The sequence below is a fragment of the Pezoporus wallicus genome, unplaced genomic scaffold (assembly GCF_028554395.1).
Source record: "Pezoporus wallicus isolate ANWC-B61680 ecotype Strahan unplaced genomic scaffold, APGP_CSIRO_Pwel_v1 contig_8047, whole genome shotgun sequence".
Classification (NCBI taxonomy): Eukaryota; Metazoa; Chordata; class Aves; order Psittaciformes; family Psittacidae; genus Pezoporus; species Pezoporus wallicus.
This window is the reverse complement of record NW_026639548.1, coordinates 3,382,446-3,405,999: the sequence shown is the minus strand read 5'-3', so window position 1 is coordinate 3,405,999 and position 23,554 is coordinate 3,382,446. Positions and strand designations below refer to the sequence as shown.

General features: G+C 36.8%; 1 protein-coding gene across 10 annotated transcripts in view; it reads right to left on the bottom strand.

Annotated features, from left to right (window-relative positions):
* The window catches only part of RIMBP2 (RIMS binding protein 2), a 136,395-nt gene that overhangs the window by 60,414 nt on the left and 52,427 nt on the right, over window positions 1–23,554 (bottom strand). The window contains exon 1 of one of the 10 annotated variants that reach the window (XM_057414916.1): window positions 2,586–2,620. The exons of the other annotated variants lie outside the window; for them this stretch is intronic. Within the exon in view, the coding sequence (XP_057270899.1) occupies window positions 2,586–2,603 (18 nt within the window). The 5' untranslated portion in view covers window positions 2,604–2,620. Of the gene's footprint in view, window positions 1–2,585; window positions 2,621–23,554 lie in introns of those variants that run through there. 10 annotated transcript variants of the gene reach the window in all.

The window sequence follows — 23,554 nt, the reverse complement described above, 5'->3', positions numbered from 1 at the left end:
ATAATGCACCAAAGGTCTCAGAGCAAAAACATGTAGTAAAAGCCAGAAACTGAACCAGTCTTGTAAATTATTTAGCCAAGTTCCTTTATTGGGCTATGGCTTCCAGAAATTATTCAAGTCGTAATTACTGAAGACTCAGAAATTCCCACAATATTAGTTTCAATTTGTTGACTTGAGTCATTTCTCAACAATGGACCCTTAAAACAGAGGTTCTGACAGAAGAATTCTTGTAAGTTCAATAGTTTAGCTATTACGTAGTACTAGCAGTCATACCCCTGGAAGTAACCCATGATGTGGTTAACTGAAGCAGCACATACTACTGCCCAAAGCACAAGCTAGTTTCTGTGCAATATGTATAAATAGTACTTCAACGGTTATGCTGTCTCTCAAAGTTCCTCACAACCAGTTTCTCCACTGTTGAATGTTTCCAGATGCTATTACTTGGAGAAGCACACTCATTCTATAGTACGGCTTCTACAGCTCATGTTCTCTCATGGCTGTAATAGCTATGCATTGTTGTAGTTTGTGACTTTCTGCTTAATGCATCAATTTCAGTGATCTGGTCCCTTAACAATATTTGCCTCAGCATTTTCCAGATTGGTTAAAAATAAACCTTCAACAAAACCAGACCAAACTTAATCCCAGCTACCCCAAACTAAAATCCAACTAACAGGCAATTAATATATTAAAAAGAGAACTGAAATCACATACAGGAAGATGACAATTTTACTGGGTTTTTTTTTTCTATGTACAAACCAGGTAACTCAAATTTCCGGTATAAATTCTTATTGGCCCATGGTCAGGCTCTTAAAGTTGCCAGATTATGGCTGCTCCTCTCAAAAGCGATGTCATATCACCACTTTGTATACATTCATTTAATTGGGGGCAGAGTGGCACAAAAGAAGGTATTTTTCATCTGGGGGGAATCTGACACGTTTGATTGATTACCTTTTTACTATGATGTGAGTTGGTTTCATTTGGATTTATGGCTGGATCCTGAAACAGCTTTGAAACTTCAAACACATTTTAAGCAAGACAAAAATACCCAGGTTCTCACACATGAAGGCTACGCTTCCTTAAGATGCTATACTCAAATAAGTATTTTTCCATTCTCTCTCCTTCACTTGTCAGCTAGCATTGAATGCATTAACAACAGGGCAGCACTTCTCACTTTAGCTCTTACAACTGCCAATTCCAAACAGAACCTCCAAGTCAACAGAATGAAGAGGTCAGCAAATACATAGCGCAGCCATCACAAATGACAGACTTACTAGCAATAGGCTGGACATGAGCTTCTTGCCTCCAGCCTGCTTGTGAATGCCAGGGATTCCCTGCTACAGACTTCCTCCTCTCAATTTAATACTACCAAATTCTAAAAGGGATATGCAAAGAGACACCACTGTTATTGCTTGGACCTAAGAGGGGATTTTGTGGGATTTCACAGTTAATTTGGACCTTGATCTAGACTTTAAACTTCTTGACAATAGACCAGTACCAGTCAAAAAAACAAGCCTGTGGAAAGCATTACAACGCACTCTTCCCTCATCCTTTCTAATTTTTTATACAAACAGTTCTGACTTCTTCTTACAAATTTAATGAGAGTTTTGTCCCTTTTCCCCTGCTGCCCTCTCCCGTTCTTCATTTATTCATGTATGTAACAATTCTGGCAATTTAATTGTGCCTAGGAAGCAACACTTAACTGGGGTCAAATGAGGTCTACCATTTAACCTATGCAAATCAATCCACTGCAACTGTTAATAAAGACAAGTAGAGGGAAGATTAAGAACTCATCAAGCCAGTTAGTCCAAGACACAGCACAAAAGCAAACACTGACTAAATGTTAGCAGGCTAACGTGCAAGTGAAAAGGAAGCAGTACTTCATATTCCAAAAAAGCTTCTCACCAGTCTCCTTGAAGGGCTTGAAGAAATTGAATTACTAGTCTAGCATGCATCCAAAAATTTTACAAATAGGGAAATAAGAGTGGAAAATTAATGATGAGGAAAGAAACCATAGAAGCTGTATGTAGCATTGAAAGCATTGTCCCAGATTATCATCAACTAGCTCCAGAACCAAACCCAAGCTTTTTCTAATGTATGTAGGCAGAAGCTGCACACAGCTTAAGCTTCTTTACCGAGTTAAATGCATGAAGCGCAAGCCATACTTCCATGTATTAAATATGTGGTGGTATGTCAGTCAAGCTTTATTCATGTCAGGACCATAATTAGCATAATTGGCAAAAAGAAGCTGAAAGGTTTTTAGCATGCCAGTCAAAATTCCAAACAGCAAGGATCCTTCCTGCTGGATGTAAGGAATGCTTCAGGCATTCAGCTCAGAGTTGAGAAAACAACACTAAGGATGATCTTTTCAGCGTCTGCAAAGTAAACTGAATCAGAAACTGACAGCCCTCTCAAATGTATACAAACACAAGCAATCCTGCAGTGTGTTATTTTTAAGGGGTGCCCAAAGCACTGCATGGATATAGAGACTCACACACCAGTACATACTTCACAAAACATGAGACAACTAATAAAACATCCATTAAAAATATATGAAAAAGAGACATATTAAAAATAAATGGTGTTACCTTATATATAAGTTGCATCTTTTTAAGTGCAGAACAGAAGGCAGAAATGTGTGTTCGTAACAGAGCAAAAGTAAAAATTCTCCTACAGATATAAGGACTGACTATAAAACACACGGTAGGAGGATGACTTCCGCAGATTTAATACAATCTGACACCACTGCCTGGGTAACAAGGTTCTACATTGCCTGGAGAAAGGCATCTGTTGCCTTGTGTGCTAGTGTGCTCATCCATCAATTATTTTTCTTAAAAAAATAATGCTATGCACTATTCATTTATTTGTAGCTCTTTTTCTTTGAGACTTATTTCTGCCAGTAACCTGGAATGACTGTATTAGAACACTCTGATGATAATCCCCTGTGATAGTTCTCTATTTTGATGTTACATGAATAGAATTAATCCAAGAGAAAAGTGAAAACCTCCAGTCCACAGGTACTTAAAAAGGAAAAATGAAGAATCTTCTGATCTTCTCTCATGTATTTTTGCCCTGTAAATGACTCATTTCTAAGGTCAGGTTCATCACCACCAATTCATTTTTTTTCTTCTTCTCAGAGCTAGATTTGAAAGGCAAAACTGATTCATCCTGGATAGTACACAGTAGAGCTATTTAAGAACCTTAACATGGACAAGCTAACAGAGCTAGGCAGAGAGGCACAGCCTGTACAGCAAACTGCCATTAAAACCTTTCTGATTTTCTCTTTGTAATTAGCATGTGGACGACACAAGAAAAATACAGGCTGTCCTCCATAACTCTAACCACTATATAGCATAGCATGGAACCAGGAGGAAGCACTTTTCACAAGAGGTGCTGCTGTTCTGGTACTGTTAGTTCATGTTCTGACACAACTTACATTATATCTGACAGCTTTGGCTGCATACCAGTAAAATAAGCCAAAGGAAGCACTGAAAGATGCTGAATGTCACCTCCCTGTTCCATGAAGGGTACACTTCTGCTCAGTACAGGCTTCCACAGTTAACTCTGAGTTAGAAGGTTGCACTTCCAATAAATTACACATTTTAAGTTAGTGGCAAACTATTAAATGCACTGAAAAATAATCGAACTAAAGACTCTTTTTTTGAGGTACTTCACTATTTCCATTTCATTCATCCTTTCAATTGCCACGATAAACTACATGTTAGCAAGTAGTACAGGGAAGTAGACATTTTATGATATTAACATTTAAAAACTAAGGAATTTCTACAGACGACATTAACAAGCATCATAAGTTTTTCTACTACTACTCTGAAGATTAAGGAAGATGTACTCAGTAATGCTTGCATTTTAAATAAAATCACAATTTAATTTCCTTTATTTTAAAAATAGGACCTTTTGCATGCAAATTAGACTTTGTTCTAACAAAAGAAAACAAATGCAGCTCTACCCCCTCTAATCAGTTGGCTGAATTTAGCCTAAGAAACACTGTATAAAAATAGCACTCCTTAAAAAGCGGTACTAAATAAGGAGCACAGGAACCCTAGCAGTTTATTGGACTTGGAAATCATCAGTGTCTTAGCACTACAGCCACCAGACCAGATGTTATGGAGGAAGCACAAACAATTACTGCATGGTATTATTTTATACTTCAATAAGTCTCTTAGGATAACAAGCTTTGCGCTACCAACTCATTTCATTCACACTCTTTTTGTCTGTTTCTCATAACCTGTCCGCACAATCTTTTTTCTACCATCTCAAAACCATCACCCCCATGAGAACACTTATTTACACTGCCATGTTCTGCAGGATCAGAGAACTGAACTTCTGGAAGATTCTCCCATTTTAGAATCACATGTAACCATGTTTGATTTGCTTCTCAGACTACAGCCATCACTGAAAATTGCTCTCCCTATTATTTTCTTCACCTATGGCACATCATATGTACATGATAAGACCCCCTCATCTCTTTCTATAATGAAAATGGCTAAAGTGATAACTTTAGATAGCTCTAAGTGCAATGGTTTTATTAGCATCCATACTGGTGAATAAATACCATCAGCCTGCAGATGTTTATAATGAATTACCTTATATGCAAGTCCTCTTCAAGACTACTTTTGGACATTCCCCAAGAAAGCACTATTTAATATTTGCTATTATGTTCATATTTTATGATGCCTTGTTTCCTCCATAAGGTATGTGGAATGCATCACCAGAGTCTACACTCAAAAGCCCCAGTGTCTTCTCATACATCAGGTCACAACACAGAATAAAGCTTCTAATTGGCAGTAGGTGGCATTACCTTTTTTTTCTTGTAACTTCTGCAGAAAGTAACAAACACTATCCCAACAAGCAAAGACAGCAACTGTTATGTTTCCAATATACCCTTTTAAAACCTTCTCAGCATTTGCAATGAAATGTTAGCATTGGATAGCTGCTTAATTCCTTAATGGCAAAATCATACATAATCTTCTTGTGGAAACATACTATATGTATGTATAGCTGATAACTGAAGAATCAATTCAAGGTAATTTTAGGCCTATCAACAAAATAAGGGGAAGGGAAAGGTCAGTTCTCATCAATGGCGAGTTATTTACGTATGTTAACACCTTAATACTTTCAACTGATCATTGTTCAAAGAACAAAGTTATGCAGTATTAATAATGCTTTCATCAGTGACCATACAAAAATTACTTTGATATGCATAAGCTTTAATATAAGCTTCATACCAAAGTAATTCTACCACTGACAACACAACTGTTCATAATTCAGCCACCCACAGCACCTTTACAATGTGCTCTAGCTTTTGTTCAGGTTACCCTCCTGACGATAGCCAACTTACCTCAAGTTAGCCAAACTACTACTTAGTGTTTCCTTAACAAACAAGCATATTTGGTCACTTGAAAGATTTTACCTTTCAAATAACATCCAGCTGCTGGGAGTATAAACATAGCCAAAGATACAATAAAAATACATTTCTACAGCCTTTAGTAGTGAATCAATCTTAATATTACAGCAGTGTTTTCCCTTGGACAGTATTAGAAAGTTAATCAATTTGATTTGTGGGCTGAAGTAAAATCAATATTTACTCAGGGGGGTTTCTTTCAATTATTTTTACACTCACTTCTCAACACAATAAATTAATCCCTATATCTGACAGAAGGTCTAATTCTCATTTGCTGTGGCACAGTTCTAGTTCCTTCAGGGACAGCTTATACCCAAGGGAAAAGAAAAATTATCCACTGCGAAGGGAGAAAGGAGTGAAAAAGGTCCCTGGTCTTGTATAAAGGCACAAAGAAAACACAGTGTAGGTTAAACATTAACCCCACTTGAATGCTGTTATCAAGCTTGCATGATCTGAACGGGGCATTCCCCACTGCCCCCTTAACAAACATTTTTTTTTCTATTTTACTATCAATACCACATATTTTTGTTTCACATCTCCAATTTCAGTAAATCGTTCTTTTGTGTTGAGTCCACTGGATGTGCCAAAGATCTAACACTTCCGTAGGTCAAAACAAACACCACCAAATATTTAAGAATAATTAAAATTCATAGCATGATTTTAGTGCTTTCTGCACAGGCATGAATCTTCACACTTTGGGATAATTCACAAGGAACTTGCTATCTGCATTTTCCACTTCCATTTCACTAGTGGCAGAACAAAACAGATGAGCTAAAAAGCATGAGCAAAGCTGTTTTGGTAATGACTGGAGCTCATTAGGGCTAAAGCTGCAAAAGAAAGCATCTATTCAATTATCTACTAAGTCATTAAGGTTTCCATTTGCTGATCAACCAAACACAGAGTGCAGACTGGTAAACAGCAATGTGAACTTGGAGATTGCTCAGTAGAATACCTTACACCATCCTCTAAAGACCATGTGTATTCTTATTCTGCTAGCACACCAGTTGCAGACGCTTTTAGATAGGTATAGCTCATGGAGAGATCTTGTCAACTTTGATTAAACTGTCGAGTTCATTGTGCTATTTCTTATAACAGAAATTTCTTACTCTTACTGGAAAAGAGCAAAACCATTTCTTGCTCTCTTTCACAAGGTAATTGAAACACAGTTAGTTAGATCAGCTTTCACAAATATTTCTCAAAAAGCTTTCCTTTTTGTCATGCAGAAAGAGGAAAGAACAGCAAACCAGATCAGCTGTTGTCATGGTAACATCATGCCCCAGCAGGTGAACAACTCAGTCCCGTGGCACTAAAAAAGGATGAAATGTGCTGAACCTAAGCATAATATCAACTACAGCTCAACAAGCTCAGTGCTTTTTTGTAGACTTGCATATTTTTAAGCAACACTTCAGAGAGGCAAATGTTAAAAAACCTGTGTGAACTCTGGTGACACTAGCAGTTATTCAATTGTCTCAGTAATTTTATTAGGTAGAAATTCATGTTGCATAATTTTGGAAATCTCTATGCAAAGTTTAGCAAATATTTTAAAAAATTATAAATTACTTGGAAACAAAAGGCAGTTTTTCGTTTCAAGGCAGATAACGACAAAGATTTGCTAAATAGTGTTAGAAGTTTGATGCTAGAAGCATCATTCAAGAAATAGCTCTTCATGCTCTAAAAGTTGCTTTTCCAGAACAGGTAATAGTACAGCCTTCAGGTAAAACTGTACAATTGTTTTTTCCATCTTCTGTTAAACTAAGATAGAACATATAAACACCAAACAAACGTATGAGTTAGTATTATGGGCCACTGCTTTCCCTGCATGATTTTTTTAACAAAAGCTATACAAAACAATGCGCTAATCCTTCTAGGATCGAACCAAATCTCATCTACCTCTAAACCTTCCAAATCTACCTCAAAACACTTCACTCCCATTTACAGAGATCACAATGCTTCGTTTTCCTGCCTTGGGGAGAACAAACATGCAGGTAAGCCATGACCCTTCGCCATCTGCAGGGCTCTTAAACAAATGGAAATCACCATGTATCACATTCTGTTAATCAAAGCTGTTTTCAAATCATTTTTTAATCGAGTCTAATTAATTGGAATCAAGAAATCCTCTGCATATGGAAGAAGGAACAGTGGCTACTTGAAGACAACTCTGCAGCTTGGAGTTACAAAAATGGCATTAGGAAAAGTTATTTGACAGAGTGCAAATGAAGACGATGGGAACAGTATCTCCACAAGAATCGTACTTCTGAGTATGTTGATTTTGGATTCCCCTCCTGGTTGTAGACATCCCTGACAAGCCGGGACAGTCACCAACAAGGAACACTCTGTAAATGTGGTCCTGGATTATTTGACTGGCACTGAATAGCAATAGAAAAGCAGACTCAGAGACAGATACTAACACACAAAATTCCTCCTGTGTATCACACCCTACACAAACACACAAGCCTTTAAGCCTTTAAGAACTACCAGAATTTCTTATTTTGCTGTCACAAATCTGCTCTATATCTCTGCAGTTTATAAGAACAATTTTCCAGGCATTTTTGAGGAGAGCAGAACACAGACAATGTATTAACAACAATATGTATTAACATATTTGTGCTAACATATCATAAGAAACAAAACAAAGTCTAAACAATGTATTCGCAGTTTTTCTTTCATCTTTTCTAAATCTAATTAATGCTGCCAGGAAGATAGGGATGAACTATTCTGCGTAGTATAAAATAAAAAGAAAATTAAATCATCAAGGCCCTAATTCATACAAGGCACTAACACCTTAAGAGCCGTGGAATATTGAAGCAATATATCTGAACCCGCTAGTATTTTCCCCTTCATTAAACACTGACACAAATCCCAAGAAGAGTCCTGACTGCTTTTAACAGTGGAGAAAATCATCAGTTAGAAATCTGCATTAAAGTTGCAGTCACACTTACTTCTTTGCTATTCTTGTCTTGGCAAGCATATTACTTGGCATCTCCAATTAATCTTCAATGTGCTTCACCATGACTAATCAGGTGTATCTTACCCTCAGTCTTAAAAAATTAATGATTTCATTACCTAGCATTACATGTGGTAACCGTAAAACATATTTCACTCCCACTTACTCAGAAAGCAGTCCTGTATATATGCAACTGCATCCATCTTCCCTCCTTAATGACACAGGCAAACAGAAACAGTCAGAGTCTCTTTCTGCTCATTCAAGCTGTACCACATCATACCCTTAATTAAAATCAATCTTCCTTACTAGCCGAAGCTGACCTTTTAGCCACTGCCTGGAAAGAGAGTATCACTCCCCTGGGGGCTGTTCAAGGGGAGGGTCTTCTTGTGCCTGACACCTCTCAGCCACCAGATAAGATCAGGCAAAAGCACATTAAAATGGGTAATTCAGTAAGGTACGATTAATATTATTTGTACAAGGAAGGCTGGCAAGCCACACTCAGCTTCTCACTTCCTGAAGTACATGAGGAAGGGAAGCTTTTTGTGATGCATCTGTAAATATTTACAGTTTGGTTTATTCTTTAAGTCAATTATTAACTGCTTGAGGCTGAACAGGAAGATTCTGCAAGGTTTCACTCAGTTGCTGTATTCAGCTTCTTATTACTATATTCCTTAACTAGACCAGACATTCTGGGACTTAAGGCATTTGTATTATTTCAATAACCAAAGTTTATTCATAGTTATTTCCATGATAAAACCTTGACACATTGTGGAAGCACAGTGTTATTTTTTTGCTACTTGCTCATTTATTGAGATGTTTAAAATAGTTAGAGCCTGCAAAAGGATTTTGACTTATGCCACTCAATCGGAGCACTAGGAAATTCAAATTCTCTTTGCCCATAAAATCTTTTAATATAGGCATGCATTACTCATATCCTGAATATAGCTCTTATAATCTTTCTTGATGTCACTTCATATAAAATTCCAATGATTTTATGTCTCTCTTAAAAACATATGCAGTCTTTGCTATTGTGATTTGTGCATTTGCGGGTATTTAATCAGAGTTTTATATTTAAAACATAAACAACCTGAGAACAGCCCAGAAGTCTGAAGGCCATCAGGAAAACCAACCAGGAAGAGTCTAATCAGAGCATAGAATTCATCTTTGGTGTAAAATGTCAGTTGATCAGCAAATAATCATGAGAGAAATAGAAAGGAGAAGAATAATGATGCAAAATATTTGATTTCTGAACTGAAAATAAATCATGACTCAAATGATATATTAAGGGAGAAAAAAAATCCCAACTTTGGAGAGTGAAAACAACCCTACTCAAGGAAATCTCTGAAAATCGTTGGACAATATAAAGGATTATTGCTGCTACTATTGGAATATAGTATTCCGCTTTACAACATTAAGTGTTGAAAATTTCTCATGCTGAATTAAAGATCAAAAAGAAAATAATTCCAATGCTAATTATATTTATCTTTAGGGCTCATTGTATTCAATTTTTTGAGCTCATATAAATCAATTGTTGTGGCAGCTACACATTTAAAGCCTGGTAGAAGTTCTCAGGAAAGGCTTTGAGGAGAGGCAAGAAAAAGAAGATACTGAAAACCACCAATTACAGAGAATTTCTTACTTGCTACTCGTACGTATATCATATTGCTACTCAAACAATGTCCAAATATCAATCTTATGCATTTAAAAACTTACTTCTAAATGAATTATGATTTTAAACTCCCAGTACTCTAACTGAAAGATACTGCCAACTAGTATACGCTAACAAATACTTTTTGAATACTAGCTTTTGGGCTTCCCTTTGTGTCAGAAACTAAGATGCATTTCATGCAATTTCATTCCACCTGAACTTATATTCACGTCACAGTTTCTGTGCCTCACTTGCTGTGCATTATCAGTGCAACAGAGGAAAACAATGAACAGAAATAACTTATCTTTGTTTATTAAATATTTGTTTGCTGTGATTCTTAAAAATTATCAAAATTATCTTTTTCTCATGAGTCAACTGAAAAAAGAGAAAAAATTATATTTGATTAAAATAAGGCTTCATCTTTGTATAGCAATCTCCCAAGCCATACACAGACAACATCAGCATGATTTCTGCTCTTTCAACTCATCAATTAAAACCTAACCTACAGCTGAAAATCTATTAATGAAGTAAGAAACGGATCTCTCACAAGGAAATTATAATTCTCTATGCAACACACAAATCCTTGGAGAACATTTGAAAACTACACAAAGTTTCCAGCACTTCAGACACTTGAGACCAGATACTGTCAACTCTATTTCCACCTATTATGAATTTCATTAACATATATTTTTATTCATATTAAAGCATTTTCAATTGTTAGCTCCCCCCCATGTATTCGTGACAAGGAATGCTGAGAGATCTTCAGTCTTCAAGCAAACTAATGAGCTCTAATAAAGCCAAAAGAAATTAGTTCTGGTTAAATATTAACAGATAACAAAGTTAAGTGATGCTTCTGAATTGCAATGGTGTGACTTTCAAAATGGAAGGTTAATCAAAGGGAAGGTACAATTTATCTCACATTAAGAATGAAGATTTTGAATTAGGCAGCATTTCTAAGCACATGAAGAACTGAAAAAGACAGTGAGAGTGTACGTCTTCATAGGATGGCTATCAGGAAACCTCAGGATAAATATAAATAGACCACAAGACAGTAGGGAATATTCAAAAGAACATAGCTTAGCTGCATTTCTGACCATATTAATTCAAAAATATCAATTATATTAGCTGACGATGAACTCTGCCTTTGCACTTTGAAGGGATACTGCATGGTGTCTTACCTGTCACTGTAACACAGAAGCAAACACAGCTAACTACCCTCTGCATTTTTTAATATAGACTGTGATATTAGTTATATATGCAATTTAAATGTTGTAGTGCAGGGATGTCAAATGCAAATGATGCCAAGTCTTTTCTCTTTTTGAGATCTAGATGAAATCTCATCATACTGATGCTAGGTTTAAATGAAGTTGAGCATCACTGAAGTCTGCTATCAGCAAAGTGAAGAATGAAACTGAAAATTAAAGATAGCTTCAGATGGCTACACATTTATGAAGTTTTCCAAAACACAGATTGCATATCACTGATTCCTTTTCCCTCGTATCTACTGAAGAATGACACTTGCTTGCCAAAAAAGTGATTACCAGAGATCACTGAGGTACCGGGGATTAGATCTCTTAACAGATCCCCCTACTCCAGCAATAATCAAAATACTTGTCATTCCAGTAGGCATAATAGCACATAAAATACCAATATTTCTTCTAATTTCCTAATGCAGAATATTTAGCTCTGGAACTGCAAAATGTTTCCATTGCCTATAGCACTAAACTAAGTTCTATTTTCACAAAAATATTTTGACAGGTATGTACGTCTGTGAGATCCTGCATTTGTGAGGAGGCTGCCTTTTGGTGAACTATCATTTCAGTATTAATGTGCATTTTAGAATGGAGGAACTGTAAATGTGGATGTAAATATGTAAAGATCATGGGCTTACTATCATGATCTGTTGAAGGAGAAGCAGTGGTTAAACATGCTGGTTTTGATCAAATGTTTTATTTCATCATACATATTCAGTTTTGATTTAGTGCTGCAATCTTCATAGGTAAACTACTAATTTCAGCTCTGTGCTCTCAAACAGAGGCTCTCATGAACATGTTCTTTATTTTCCTGCATGCATGGGCCTTAGAAATCTATGAGCCTAAACTACCATTAGCACAAGCAAACAGGAAGGCAGAGTTTCATTTGTTCAGTTTACATGCACATAAGAAAAATCATGAGCATTTTCAGTTGCTAAAAAGAAAAGTTCATTTTGAACAATGAATTGGTTTTCTCCTCAATTTGCTCATCCCCTCATTAGAGATCCTTTCCCAGCATTACTGGTTTACTGCTGTTCTATTTTGTAAGCTTCCAGCAAATTAACACTTAATTGAATTCCACAGAAAAAGATGTTACAGGCTTTCTCCCCCATGCCCGATGTAGACACATTTTCTTCTCCTTCAATTTATGCTACATTTAATAGTGGAAATTATTTTTAAGATTGATTTCTGATTATTAAGCCTGTTATATTTCAGAGGACCATTATCCCTGTCTATCTTTGGCTAATTCTCAAAGACTTGATCTGGAACAACTTGTGAAGGCCAAAAGTGGTACTTACACAAAAGACAATTTCTTTCCCTGTCTACTTCCCCTTTACAGCACTACACCCAGCATGTGGCAGAAGGCACAAAGTCCACACGTATTTCCTTCTTTCACAATAATACTGGCAAATGGTGGAGAATGAACAGAAGAGCTAGAAATAAATCATTATCATCCAAGGAAACTGGATGTAGAATAAACTCTTCTTGTTATGGACAAGCAATCTACTTGTGGCCAAACCCACACATAAAGTAATTACTGTTTTAAAGTGTTCTGAAATTCTTTTAAGAAAATAAAGTTATTATTTACTGACAGTAGGTCATGAACATAACCTTCCTTTAAAATATATTCTTCATATATAAATATTGCTTTTTAAATTTCTATGCTTCAAATTGTTTGAAGTATATTATCTGCTTAATCCATTTCTTTCACTCAGGCATTTCAGATTGCATGCGACTATGCAAAGTTTCATTCCGCTTAACAGACTTGTGAAGCTCTTCACTAAGGAGGAGAAAAAAATATACAGCCTTAGGGTGTTTTGAAAAAGAAAAAAAGAGTAGTGAAATGGAACTACAAGGGAGAAATTTTGAGTTAGATCTTACTGACACTGTAACTAGCAAGAGAATTCAGGTTACCTTTCTCAATCTATTTTCTATGGAAAAAGCAGCTGCTGAAGGAAGCTTGTTAGCTTCATTTCTTCAGACTTATGATTCTATTTCAGTCCCTGTCAAAATGAAAACTGCCACCTGATTAGGATCTTGACCAAATGCAAAATACTGCAGCCCTCAAACACTCAGATAATGTTTTATTTACCCAGAGGAAATGAAACTCTCTGCCACCCTGTTTTGTATTCACTTTTCATGTCTGATGCAGAGGATCAGAATCTGGGCCTTTTCTTTACTGTTTTCAGCATAATTCCGCATGATTCAATCTTGGTGTTGCCAAGACTGTACACACCTTAATTGGGCTTTAACTACATCATTAACCAAATCACTTCACATCACTTTATACTTTCCTTAAGAATGACTGGATTTGAGCTAATGTTGTCTCCTTAACTCAGTCTCTTAACTCAACCACTGCTAGCTGAACCACACGTAGAAAATGACAGAGCAGTTTTCCCTGAGGGTCCCAAATTGCCCACAATGAAGTGATCTGCCTCCGCAGGGCGAAGATGGCAAGCTGAAAGTTATGGCAAACTACATCTTTGCATAGAAAACCTGAAAATCCCAGTCCTGTTCCCAGGACAGGCTGGAAAACAAGCCCAAATTTTGAATATTTTTTCTGTGCCAGACTGTCAAATGGCATTATTGCTTCTTATGTGCAAAATGTGTGTGGAAAGTTGCTCAAATGCCAAAATGTGTCTAATCCTGCTATAATGTAGAGAGTAATTCCTAAATTTAGGAATTAATCGCTTTGCTGTCCAATGAAGCGTACACAACAAAAAGAAAATCTCCTCTAGGCAAGTCCTCATTTTAAACACCAATTCAGACTTCAGTGAACACCAGCACTAAATGTCTGGAAAAAAAATGAAGCTTTCCATTGTTGCAATTTAGTGTTTTCATCTGCGCTTGTTCTGTATCACAACACAATCAAAATTGCAATATTCAGTGCTTAGATGTCATCCAATACAGAGTTATAAAGTGCTTTGCAAATAAAGCTCTACAGCTCTCTTGGGTAATACTCCTTTTTGTGGAGGATTCTGACTTTTTAGTTGTGGTTTTATAAGAACTCTGAACAAAAGCTTGACATTTCAAATTCTTTGTGCAAATGAAAGGAAGGAATGGTTCTTGTTTTAAATACAATCTACCTGACACTGCTGCCCTAGAGCAGTTCCTTGCCAACTTGAATCTTGGGAACACTAAGTCTTTGATTTCAGGAATTCAGAGGACTGAATTCTTAGCTTCTAAAAAATGAAAGAGACTAGGGTGACCAACCAAGCAAACAAGCTGGCAACAGAATAGTTTGCCATCTTCCAATTTAAATTACTCTTTCAGTAACCCTACAACATGGTTTTCAAATGCCCTGTTGAATCCCAAGCCAATTAGTTAGTGAAATTTCCGATTTTAAGAAAGTATCAGCAATGGTCTACATGCATTGACCAGTTACAGGGTTTAGCTCTGCATGTGTTTGATACTCTGTGGATTAATACAGAATAAGATATTCCATGATAAACACATACCATATTTGAACTTTGGTTTTACAAATCTTAGGACTGGACACCAGTCCTGCTGGGTGGAAAAAAGTAAGATAAAAAGGTGAAACAAAACCCCCAGAGACCAGATTTCCTATAAATTTTCTTAAGTATTCAAAGGAATCACGGTGAAACCCAAATGAAACTGCCCAGAGCATTCTGTGAAGTGAAACCACAGAGAAATAAAGAGGGAAAAAATGGTGTCCCTCCAACCAGTAATAAGCAGACACTTCTGTGGAAAGCACAGCAAACTCCCGAAGTGCTTTATGATCTTCAAATACTGACTGGTTAGGGGAAGGCAAGGAAATTTAGTCCTATTCATAAAAGTGTGCACTGGCACACTTGCTCCTGTCCTCTACAATAAACTCCCTCAGCAGGCTCAATCACCTTGCTAGCCTCTGGCAAGGTACTGACCCTGCTTTATACACATTTTCAAAGGCAAATTGTTTTTTACTGCTTTTGAGGTGTTGACACATTCCTCTTGAACATGGGAAAACTGCTACAAACATATAGTAAAACATCACCACAAATTAGACTTTAGTGTTTACACTTTCAGTGAGACAATCTTTCTCTGATGCAAAGCAGATTCTTCCTGTAGACTGAATTTGTCATTGAGATGCATTCTCAACCTGAGGTATTTTCCTTTTCTTCTGAAAAAGGTTTATCAGTGGGTCTACACTACAGACAGAGGCAAATACATAAGCATAGAACAGCTTCTCTTTTCAGCTAGGTGAGCTAAGAGAACAGGGTTCTAAAAATAATTTGTTTTGTTCAGCAATAGCTTTCATCATTATTCCTTTTGCTATTCTTGCAGTCTGAGAGGAAGGCTAATTTTTCTTCACAGATCTCTGCACGTGTTCTAACAGCTCAACCCAGGCTCTGAATTTCAGCCTGCTAAGGAACCAGAAGAGACATTTGCAGGGTGGGACATTAATGTCACTTGAATCAAACCTGCTTGAGAACTTTTATTGCCATATTGTAAGTAAAAGATTCAAAACAGGAATCGTGGAGGAAGAAAATGGTAAAGAAAAATATTAAAGCTGTTGATCACTAGCAGAAATAACCATCTTGCTTTTATTCATTGACTTGGTGCTTGCAACTGAAAATAAAAAGAACAATCTCAGTTTCTTCACTTAAAGTGCAATCTAGTTATACACCTTAGTCACCCCCATCAGATGTCTGTATCTTTCATTCCATTAATGAGCTAAGACTATGGGCAAGCAACACCTTCCCACAGCGTGAGCCACTGTTCTCATGCAGACACCTACCCATTCATATGCTACTGCGTGGAACACCCCAGCCTACCCCCTGGTTTCTGATCATCCGATTCACAGTTGGATCAAGTCTCTGCAACTGCTGAGTGGGACACAAGCTCCCTTCTCCTTCACTGACAGATGCTCTTAGAACTGTGAAGTTTGGAGAAGGACACGACTGATGGAAACCAGATGGAGAAATCAGCAACATGCCCAGAGGACTTCTAATGATTCACAGATCACAGTTGGTGACTTGGCCTTGGAAAATGATAATAACCACAATATTACAGAGCTTCTGGAGTTTCTTATTTCATCAGTATTTTAGAACTATGGAGGGGTTTTTTAATATCAATTTAATTTTTGTACCGAGTACCCATCAACATATGGTTTCTAAAACACCACGTGTACTATTTGCAGTATACAAGCAAACTTAAGCCCTTAAAATACATTTTCAGATAAATAAGTTGAAACAGTTATTTTGAATTTGCCAAAATGTAAATTTACAAAAATTCTGCTTTTCTTCAAAGTCATCATCATACTTCTCTTCAGTATTGACTATTGTACATCTATCACTTTGAATAGATCAGAGGTGTATAAATCAGAACCTGCAGATGAAAGTTGGCACTGACATTACCATATGCTTTCTGTCAGAGGGACTGCAGTCCTAAAATATCTATTCTGCTAAAGCACAGATTATTTTCTTGTGCATCACCCAAGACAGCAAGATTAAAATCCTGACTAATTTCAAATAGTGAATACTGACCCTGAAAATAAAGGGCTTCACTCCCTATAACAGAAATACCCCACCAAGATGACACCCCATGGTACTCAGCTGTGTTAAACCTGGTTTAATTAAATTTTTACAGCGCCTTTCCGACTCTTTTTTTTTTTTAGCTTACTAAATACGGTTTTACTTTTTCCCAGAGGTAGAGATTTCCCCATCACACTCAAGGGGTTGTCTTGGTTTTCAACTTAATTATACAGTAATGTGCTAAAAATGGTGTTCCATGGGAGGACTGCAGTCTTATTCATTTTACAGATAAAGATGCAGTCCTATTTCAGGAAAATTATTTCCAGAATCTGAATAGTTGAGATCTTGTAAAGGGTATGTCCCAGCTCATCTGTCTATCTCATTTGGTTCGTGTGACACTCAGGAGGCTAGAATCCAAGAAACAGAACTGAAACTAAATTCCAAAATTGAAGTAAAGAAAGCTCACTAACAAACAAAAATACCCCACTGATACAACAGCACAGGGGAGTGGGGTGGGGAAAACTCACAGTGATTTACTGTATTGGCAATGTTTTGCAAAAGTAGTTTTTTCCCCTCCATTATCTGCCAAAGAGAAACACATAAAACTGCAGTTCACAGAATGTAACTAGGAAAGCCAGGCATTTGATTCACCAGATTTTTTCTGTTCTGATCTACAAGTCTAGCTCTGAGGCTGGCAATGGTTTCACTGCAGACATAACAGCAGTCAGAATTTACATGGCATGCAGACATTGCAAGGACATGAAGAAATCCAGGCACTGCATCGTTTCCCTTTGGGCACTGAAGAGCTAAGAGAACATCTTTCTCTTTCAAAGTAATGCTTAGCTGTGCTGCAAACTATAAACTATCCTACTAAATGAACAAGATGAAGTTTCAATAGAATACATGTGGTTGGTTCAGACGGATGAAATAATTCAGGAACAATCAACTTTTCCCTTTATATTTACTGTTTTTTCAATATACTGCCCAGGCTGGTATTGATCTTTCAGTCCTCTCCTACCATCAGAAAAAAATACACAGAAAGGTGTGAGCCCAGAGGCCCTTTCCAAGTGTATAATCTCCAACACCAAGGACTCTGTAGCAGGGAAGAGCAGGCCACAGAACTCTTGGACAATTCTGTTCATAAAAACAGAGTATAAGCTCTTTCTTTTCCAACTGTCTTCCACAACTGGTGACTACCCAGCAATTTTTTATTCATTGGAATAACAGAAGCAACTACAGCCTGGAATAATCCAACCCCAAGTGATATTTTAAAAGACAGTGGCTATATAAACCAAGAAAATAGTGAATCATTGATCTGTATGCTCAGTGAAACTACTTTTACTTATTGATCAGTGCTGCTATTTAACATTACTTTCTGTTAAATCCATGCTTTGTCATTGACATTTGTGACATCATCCCTGCTTACAAACCTAATCTGAAGACTTTTCCACAGCATTGTGAACTCATATACAACAGAAATGCACAAGCCACACATCAGGTCACTTGCTCTTCCTTACCAGAGAAGCCCAATTTACTTCTGCCCTAGAAAAGTTGTCTTATCCAAAAACTGCTTCAAGAATCCAAAATTTTAGAAAATATCTGCAGTAGTAAGTAAAGGAAAATTCAATTTCTCATAAAACTTTGGACCCAGTGCAGTGGCAATATGCATGTTTCTTCTGGAACTGATGTCAATGTCTTGGAGAATGTTTACACTAAAGGAAATCCAGGATTAAAGTGCCAACCTTAGTACGGGTGGTATTGCAGCCTGTTGTCCTGTTCAGTTCTTTGAACCAAGGAACTGTAGTAAACAACGCCACACTGCAAAACAGTAAGATTTTAGGCAAGAGCCTTTTATGATAGCCAAAAGCTTCTCTTTGGAACATCCCTTAACCCAATATTTCTTGGGCACAGATTCATTGTAAGAGACAGTGGCGCCAGTGCTGTAATGGACAAACAGTAAGAAGTACTTATATACAGTCAAGAAATACTGACCTAAAACTTCTGGTTGCACTGCTCTTTGCTACAATTACCTTGACCCACACAATAATTCTATTATTCTTGTGTCAAATTCTCTTGACCTAATCATGCAGCTATGGTTTTTTAATTTACTTATTCATTTATTTTTAGAAGAGAGAAGGGAAGAGGCATTTTGTTTCTTAGCTTCCTCATCAGCCTTGAGAAAAGTAGATAAAAATTTGCTAGAAACCTAAGAATTACTGCTCAGCACTGAGCCCTGTAAAATATGGTTACACATAGGCTTAATGGTCACTACAGAATACATGAAACAATGTATTCAAGATCGTTTTTTTACATCCGTTGCTTCTATTTGACCTGTTACTTGGAATCCCGTACCCCTGGATTCATGGAAATAAAGAGCTCCTTCAGAGTAGTACATGACACAGTGATTATGGGACTCACCAGGAATGATAATTTGTAATTTCACTCCAAAACCTCAGCTGGATTCCCAAATTGACCAAATAGGTTATTTCCTTCCTAGAGGACTTCTAGGATGGGAGAAAGTCTTTGTTTAGTAATGCCCTGGCACTCTAGAAAATCTATGAGGCATCCATTATTTAGTCAGCCAGCCTATAAAAATTACATGACTTTTAACACATTTTTAATTGCTTTTAATTATTAACATTTACACTGCTCTCAAAATGACAAAGTGTCTCAGCTGGAGACATGGTTAAATTTTTAATAACACTGGAAACCAAACCAGCAAATCTCAGACTGTGGATTTTCAACATACACAAAATTACATGCATGTGTATTTATAGATAAACCATTATCTATATAAAGATGTATAAAATTATATATATATAAAATAGATGAACATAAAAACATATATACGTTTTTCTGCATGTATGCTTAATGAAATCTCAGGATGATTATGTTGAGAAGATAAAAAGGAATTGAAGCTCAAAAGGCTTTTAGACTCCACAAGCTCAAACAAAACAATTGCACAGACACCTAAAAATGCCTGTCTTACCATACCTTTAATTTGTGGAATTTTGTTAGAAGAATACTGAGGCTACTAGAGATCATGGCGTGACAGGCTTGCTTACTATGCATTTCACAGGTCAAGTGAAAAGCAATCACTTCAAAGAAAATCCCTTACATGAATTATTTTACTCATGTACCAAGCAAGCTATCAATAACCTGGTCCATTAAAAAGCATTGCTTCCCAAACAACTAGTTTGCTGCTTTTTTTTTTTTTTCTACTACCTCCTCAAATGTCAAATACTTTGCAATTCTACAGCTGAACTGCGCACTGGAGATCACTAAATACAACATTTATTGCCCCAAACACTTATTGTAGATAAGCAGCACCTATGCTTCCTCCTTGTCTCTCTGTGGCTTTCTCAGGACTTTTCTAAATTGCATTTTAACAACTTACCCAACTTTCTACACTACATCTTCAAATTATTTTTACCCTTGTTCTAACCCTAACCCCAACCTTAGAAAGCAGAGGTAAGTTAAATATAGCAAGTTAAGTATAGCACAGCTCTTCTTCTTATGATTTTTGCCAAAAAGAGTTTTTCTTGGCTCTGTGACTATCAGATATCTTCCATTTTATATGATCTGGTCATTTCAGATAAAGTTTATAGACATGTTTGTTGCCAAGCAAACCTTTTAGCTTCTGAAGTTTCCAAACATCCGTTTTCAAAACAAATCGGGTCTGTCTGCAATGTTAACCACAAAAGAGTAAATGAGCCTCAACACTGCTAGGGCTAATGACATTAGGTTGCCAGGAGACACCTTGACTATAACCCAGATTGACTCCTAGCTAAAGACAGCCAGCCAGTAATGCTGTTAAAACATCCCCACAGGCTTCTTTCTTGCTCCTTCTTTTCTGGAAAAATTATTCACGCAATTACAAAATAGTCAAAACAATTTTAAGAAGAGTACTGGAAAGCAATGAAGGTAGCTCCCTCCATGATTCGGATAAAGACATACGCAGCTGCGCATGCTCAGTCCTTTCTCAAGGCATCTCTAACCACTGGTCACTAGCACCATCCTTTAAAAAGGATGTCTCACAATTTTGACATCCCTCTTGCTATATAATTTTCTGTTTGAGCTCCAGATGAGCCTCAATCCTCTGAAAGGAACCTCAGGAGTACATAAATGAAAGTCCCCATGAAGGACTTAAATCAGATTGGAGAGCTGGAAGTACCCCTAAACTCTTGAAATATTAGAAATTATTTAGCATAGGCAAACACTGTGGAGAAAGTTGCTTCTCTCTTTAACAAGAATTAGGAAGCATCTTTCCTTAAGTAATGAGTCTTATCCAACTTTCAGGACCTTAAGGAAATGGAAAAGCTATGCAAGGAAAGTAGCAAATTGGGTTTGTTTCAGAGCAATGGAAAGAGAATAGTGCTAATACAGTGCTAGCAAACAAGATTCTAGTTTCCCTCTGATACTTCTGAATAAAAACTGCAAACAATACTTCTTGGTTCAAGTCCAAACAATAATAAAACCCATGTGTGACAACCAGTGCACAACTCTATGGTCAGCAAAGATGAACAACCTACTAAAATTGCCTCCTGAAGTTGTCAAATTGGGTCATAGGGATTAACTACATAATTCAGAAACGCTCGGAATACATCCTGACACTGTTGCTACTTTTGCTCTACTTAGGAGGCTTTTGACTTGTCTTCTACACTGACTTCAAACCCAAGTATTTCCAAATTTGTAAACTAGCCAACATCTTTGACAAAGCAAAATAAGAACAGGAAATCTTATGAATGCATGTTTGTCAGCTTGCTTTATCTTACTCTCCACTTCATAGCCTTGGTTTCCATTTCAGAATCTGACAGGAGCAGGCTTATTCCACTAAACCAAATTACAGGTATTAATTCATGGCTCTCGCTTGTTTGCCAGCTCCTGCATGCAGAAGGGTAGATAAAAATGTATTTACAGCAGAATTTAATTACCCATTTTCAAGCCACTGGCCTCCTGGCAAAAGTCTGCCAATGTCGTGCAGAATAGAACTCGGATTAAGAATTAATTTACTGTCAGCAATGATCTGCAATTTAATGGCTTAATCAAGTTTGCTACAAAATTGGTAGAGAGCTCTGGAGCCTAATACTGCCCCAGAGCCTGCTGCATCTCAAGACAAGTTTCAGAGATCCATTACATAATCATCATCCAGCAAATCCAAGATCTCTCTCATGCAATCAGGAACTGCCTCTAGCAATCTTACGGCTCACATTACAAAGTTACAGCTCAGGGGTTTCAACTTCAGTGCATGCATTTGACTCTCCTCCTCTTCCAGCTACATCTCCCAGAGAAACTGTACTTGCATGAATACAAAGATTAGCATGTAAATACAGGCCAGTGTGTGACTAACACCTTCTCTCTTGTCCTTTCAAATCATAACAGAAATATAGAAAACTTAATAAAAAGAGACAAAAAGTTTTAAAACAGAAATGCTTTATTTCTGCTTTAGAGTGGTCAGTATGATTACTGACTTCTTTCTACAGGAGCACAGCTGAAGATGAAAGTAAGAGATTAAAACTTTAAAAATCAACTATGAACTGAACCTTTTGTTAGAAATCTGAAATTTATTATCTTTGAAATCCATGTTTTCTGCTAGAAGCCAACTGATAGAATAATAAAAGTGCTGAAACAGAAAATGTTATGCTAGAAATAAGGATATAAAAACTATTCTCTTAAGCTTTTAAGGCCAGATTTTAATGATCTCAGAGGATCCAGCCTTTCAATACATATAATAAGCTTCTCACACGAGGTGTTTAGCTGAGCTGAAATATTCCAGATGCTCTGCAAATTACCACTGGTTGTCCTAATATCCTGGGGGAAACTCCTAGAAGTGCCTTCAACACCACATCATCACCACAGCTTACCTACTTTACTCTTTTTTCCTGCTAAGATTATGAATCATCCTTATGCCTCCCATTCTGTCACCCACCCATATTTAAATCACATCTGGCACAATGCTACTAATACATCCAAATGCTTCTTTTTTCAGCACTAAGGACTAATTCTTTTTTTTCATGTTTTTCCCCCTTTTCTTCTCCCCCTCACCCTTTCCCCTTCTTTAACCCTCTCCTTTTTTTTCCCCTTTATTTGAATATAGCCTTACAGCTTTCCTCCCTTATTTTAGTCTAGGTACTTCTAAAGAAGCACTACATCACTACATGATGTATACTTCAGTATGCTTTATATACTGAACTTAAGAAAGATAGAAGTTAAGAAAGGAACTTTTGCATCTAAGTGTAAAATGAACTTGGATACATTCAGAATTGTGCAGACAGGACCCTTGTGCAGTCCTACACCTTCACCAAAACCTGATCTGCACATATGGTGGAAGAATACACTCCCTATTCATGGTTAAATGAAACTCATGGGTTAACATGATGAAGCTTATGTGTAAGTGAAGATACAGTACAAGTCTAAAATACACCAAGGCCAAGTTCATTAAATAATCTCTATGTTCATTAAACAATTTGTATGAAAAAAATCCTTAGCTAATAGCAAACTCTTGTTTCCTAGTATTTAGGTTAAAGAATATGCTGTTGTCAGAACTCAAGCATGCACCAACGGTAAAACAATTCAATTCTGAAATATCAAACCAATCCCCAAAAAAATCCAAAAATGCACAGACATGATGAGCTACATGTTAAATGTAATGCAGTGGATGGATGTTTTAGTAGTCATCACTTGCATAATGTAATCGTTCAAATACAGGAGGTAAACTGAAAAGATGAAAAATGTATATTCATATAGGAAAAAACCCAACAAAGTCTTCAATTACAGTTTGTCATTCCTAGTAAGTCCCCTGTATCAAGTATTTCT